This window comes from Morone saxatilis, unplaced genomic scaffold, assembly GCF_004916995.1.
Source record: "Morone saxatilis isolate NCDOM2014 unplaced genomic scaffold, NCSU_SB_2.0 Contig8, whole genome shotgun sequence".
Classification (NCBI taxonomy): domain Eukaryota; kingdom Metazoa; phylum Chordata; class Actinopteri; family Moronidae; genus Morone; species Morone saxatilis.
In genome coordinates this window covers 2,615,788-2,620,980 of record NW_023340257.1, presented here as the reverse complement: position 1 = coordinate 2,620,980, position 5,193 = coordinate 2,615,788, and the positions used below count along the sequence as shown (strand labels likewise).

The following is a 5,193-nucleotide window of genomic DNA, read 5'->3' as shown; positions in this document are numbered from 1 at the left end:
TGTATTTTATTGTATTTAAATGTAACTGGCTGCTATGACGACCCAATTTCCCTTTGGGGATTAATAAAGTCTATCTATCCATCTATCTATCTATCTATCTATCTATCTATCTATCAAGAGAGGGTGCTGCATAATGCATAACGACCTGTAGAATATGACAAGCCCAATTTGTTTCCCAAGGAAAACTGCTATTTTTTGGCTCCAGTGGGGAACCAACTTTTCAGGTTCCAAACAAGTTTAGTTTTGATCAAAATGTTCCGAATGGTTCAAAACTAGGTGCCTGTTGGTGGATCATTTGATACACTAAAAAGGTATTTTCCCATACACAATAAATACAAAAGGAACTGCTTGGAGAACCGCATCAGTAAATTATTTCAAGCCATTCAGCTGTGCAGGAAGTCAGCCAACCCTGGAGGAAGTTTCTAGGACTGTAGTGCCGATGCTCTATGAACCCAAAACTGTCGAAGCTCTTGGAGCATGTTTTGAGCAAATTTCATAAGAATGAATGGGGAGCCATCTTGGAACACAGTATCCTTATATTTGATTTTGCTGACCCCATGGCCTTTCCTCTTGAGCCTCATATTGTGTTTCATATTGTGGTGTGTGATGAACATTGCAGCCTTTAGGGGCCAATTGTGGGCTTTATCTGGTTCTTACTGGTAAATTAAAGACGCCCTTCTCCTCATTCCTTTGTTGTTTCAGACTTATTTACTTAAATTTAACCAGTTATTTCTTGTCCTCCTTTTTTTCATTTAGCCAATAAACTCTCATACCTGCTGCCTTCCTGACATTGGACATTTCACTATTTCCTACTTTTACTCCCTGTCACCCGTCATCCTCTCTTGTCAATGTTAACGCTCCCAACTCTTGTCCTCTTCTCTCCCCAGCTGCCATCGAGGCCTGCCTGGGTCACCTGCTGAAGAGACGGGCAGCCGGCTTTCTCCGCAGCGACAAGATCGCCGCCCTCTTCACCAAAGTCGGCAAAGTCTACGACACGGCCGGTGAGGTCTGCCGCAAAGTGCAAGAGCAACTCCAGCAGCAGGCTGATCTCACCAGGTTGGTTGCCTCTCCCTTTGTTTTCCCTTTCTACTGAACTGATTTCATACGAAACTTCACCTATGCAACATTGAGCGAGTACTCATTAAATGCCGTTTAAGAGACAGTTTTGATTTCACATTTAAGTTTCAATTCATCATTTCCTGATTGGAGAGGGAACGTACCTGACACCACAATCAGAATTTAATTTGTGCAAATTGAGTGAATCTGCCGTCGTAATGAGAGGGGAAGAGACTCACCCATTACAGCCCACTTTGTGATAGAGGATAATAGGAATCCTAGTGTAGCTTTAATTATGCACCGAAACATCAACTAATTAACATCAGCTATAATAAATGTACTATCAGAGGCAGTTTTTTAACAGGGTGAACACAATAACAGGAACACCCTGTAATACATCTCTGAAAAGGTTAGATTCACAGCTACTCTTTTTGAGATTTTTGAAAGGGCCTGTTCTATAGTGTTGCAAGTCCTTGTGGAACAGATAGAACCTGACATGATCTCCCAATTGTCAAGGCAGAGGTTGTTCTTTTTTGTTTATATTTGTTTGTTGTTTGTTGGTAGTGTTTCATCCATTCAGCACCAGCACACATTTTCTGTGCTGTTCCTCAACATTGAACATTTCAACATGCAATAAACTTTTCAGTATGGATAGATAGGAAATAATTGGCCTAATTTAATTAATGAATCCCCCAAAATATCAAATCTTTGAGAATTTCAAGGGCTGAGTCTGCCTGTACAGTTACATTTATTTTCTGCCATTTGTAGTATGTATATAGACAGATTTATTTCAACATTATCAACTGTCATTCCTTGTACACCAGGTCATTATCTCCATGTAAAACACACAGCTACAGACACTCCATCACCAGCGGACACAATCCCTGGTCAGTTGAGTGTTTACTAAAGCTCAGCAATCTGTGTACACACTGTGATAAGCCTCAGGCCCGTTCCTAGGTGTGTGTGCGTGTGGTTTCGCGTGTTGTGTGTGTGTGTTGTGTGTGTGTGTGTGTGTGTGTGTGTGCGAAGGGTGGTTGGTATGTATACTTGCGTACGTGTGCTTGCTCATATGTATTTCTGCGTGTATGTGTGTACACACAGAGTATGATAAACTGCTTTATCTGCAGGCACTTAGGTACTAGCTGAGCTGTTTGCAAGCCCATTAATTGTCCATTAGCTTGAGCCACATGGCTACCACATGTCTCTCCAGGGCTGCAGGGACAGTTTTTTCCAAATGGAGGATAGAGAGCTTTGAGCAACAAGCACACACAGACACACACACCTCCATGTGTGCATAAATGATGCACGAACAATAAAACACAGACAGAATGTGTAGCGAGACGGCACTGCAACATGGCTGCATTATGTGATGTAAATCATCAGAGTTAAATGTGTTTGGGTATGCTGGGCGCTCAGCTCTCCGTCTTCATATCAGCCGCCGTCTCTCGTTCATCTGTCACATCCCATTGGCCTTTATTTCCCCAGACAGACTGCACACAACATTAAAGCCTATTATTGTACATGGATCTGGTTTGCACAAGTCCAACCCCTCCACCAGAATGCATACATGCATTAATGCACACTCACACAGGCATGTTCCCACCCCACCCCCCTTCTCCCTGTCATCCCACCTCAGGGCTCCATCTCTCATGTACCCCAGTTACCATGACAATGTGGTTTGCGCCACTGCCAGCAAAAGAGGCAGAGAGCATGATGGGAAGCAAGAGACAGGGAGAGAGAATATGAGCAGACATCAACAGTGGAATAAAGAGTTATTACAGCAGAGCAGGGCTGGATTGTCTGGATCTGTGTGTGTGTGTGTGTGTGTGTGGGTGGGTGGGTGTGTGGTGAAGAGGTTGTATTTTAGCCTGTGTTTGCCAAAGGCTGCCAGTGGACACCCTGCCGTGGCTCCTTGTCTCTCTGTGATGTATTCCTTAATAACCTTCCATCTCAAACTCCTTTTTTAATCTTACCAAAAGAGATATTGAAAAAGTGATAAATTGGCACCACACCGCCCTCTTTCACTCTCTCCATCCCTCTCCTTCTCTTCCTGACACACAGGGGTAAAGAGCAAAACTAGGATATCATCTGCATCCATTTCCTATCCTGCAGTGCTTACAGCAGACCTGCTGTAGCAACAGCTCTCATACACATTAAAGGATAATTCCACTTTATAACAACTGGGGTCTTATTTTCATAGTTACGTATTCACTAAAGTAATCATTAGGATCTCTGATCTGGCGACATTGTGTAAGCAGTCCAGTGGGGCAAGAAACATGAGGGTAAATTGGTCACCCAAACAAGATATTTTTTTAAATTTTTTATTAAATCTTTATTTTACTGGGAATATTACCACTGAGATTTAAAATATATTTTACAAGGGAGTCCTGGCCAAGAAAGCAGCATGACGTTTCAGATGAAAGAAAAAATTTTGAACTTAAAACAGTAATACATTAAAGGTCCAGTGTGGCAGTTCGCCATGTTGAACCGCCATGTTTCTATAGTATCTCTTAACGGACTAACCACACACTGTCTCTAGATATCGGAAATGCCTCCAATACTGCCAAATATTCGGGATCAGTGCACAGACTGCCAGACTGACTACGTGACAGTAGATGAGCCAGCACTACTGCTAGCAAGCTAATCTGCGAGCATGTTTATTACAGACTAGTATTTGCTGTGTCAGGTACTATTAGACTACTGTGTGTTTCATGTTATATAAATGTTAGAACGGATACATTTCAGTAGGAATTGAACAGAAAATGACAGTTGGGCTGAAACGATCAGTCGATCGACTCAAGCTTAATTGATTGCAAATGTCAGTGGGTCCCACCATGTGAACAGATGTAACATCGTCAGGCCTTGCACAAGAACTGAAATCCACATCATGCAAATCCAAAGCCTAATAAATCACCCTGACATATTCCTTTTCACATTCATATCCATTTGTCAGCTCAAAATGCAATCTGCTTGTAATCACTGTAATCAATGCAGTTAGCTACATGTTGACATTTGTTGACATTTTGAATTTGTAAAGACCGATGACAGAGCGCATTGCGGTGGAGGACAGACGGCACACTGGAGGAAGGGATGTTTCCATAGAGGAGATCTACACATTTGATCAAACCTTCGATAATTACAAAGAGATTATACACTTATGTGAACAGATGCTTAGAGGCAATACACAGAATGAATTATTTCCTACAGTGTGCACAATAATGTAATGTTATATTCACATTTGTTTTATAAATCTTCAAAGATCAATCCAGAATCAAAATACTTCACAAAGTAGCCAACACTGACTATAAAGGTTTTCTTTATTAAACCTTTTGGTTTTTATCTCCAAGCATTTTCATTTTTTATATTAATGTATTCATTCCATATTCATTCCAATTCAGCTAATAGCAGCAGCGATGCCCTTTTTGGTGTGTAACTGCTGGCATCAATTTTATAAACTTGAGATTATCAGGAGGACCGGACAACGTGAGAATTACGGGGATCGCGACCGACAGAGAGGGAGGGGATGCAATCGCTTTCCTACAATACATGCTACCAAAATGGATCCCCTCACTCGGCGACGCCAAGATTCAAATAGAGCGCGCCCATAGGATCCGCAGTAACAAAAACAACGGCCAGGCTACCATGATATTCAAAGTGCTCAGGTACCAGGGCCGCAACACCATCCTGCAAGGGGCCGGCGAGGAAGAAGGCTCCCATACAGGATGCCGGGAGGACAATACGGTTCTATGCGGATTACAGCGCATTCACGAGCGAGAGGAGGAAGGCGTATGGAGAGGTGATGGAGCTGTACGAGAGAGGCATCCCGGCTTTTCTAATCTACCCAGCCACCCTGAGGATGACGATCAACGGGGAACAACGCACCTTCACCTCAGCGCGTGAGGTCGCACAGTTCCTGAGGAAGGAGGCCGGTGAGGGACTGCCATCGCGCCGCCGGCTGTTCACCATCGGCTCGGGGGATGCGTCGCAACAGGAGGAGGACGACATGGAGCAGTCCGACATTTCGGATCGGCATGGATGATATCGGGTATCCACTATGATTCCCCGAGGAGAAAAAACTTGATTCGTTGTGTTATTTTAGGCCGGTGAGGATCACACGGAGAGCACTTGTTGGGGACT

General features: G+C 43.3%; 1 protein-coding gene across 2 annotated transcripts in view; it reads left to right on the top strand.

Annotated features, from left to right (window-relative positions):
• The window catches only part of sgsm2 (small G protein signaling modulator 2), a gene marked incomplete at its 3' end in the record, with an annotated part of 93,421 nt that overhangs the window by 52,943 nt on the left and 35,285 nt on the right, over positions 1 to 5,193 (top strand). For both annotated transcript variants that reach the window (XM_035680667.1, XM_035680666.1), the window contains 1 exon segment: positions 888 to 1,056. In XM_035680667.1, the coding sequence (XP_035536560.1) occupies positions 888 to 1,056 (169 nt within the window).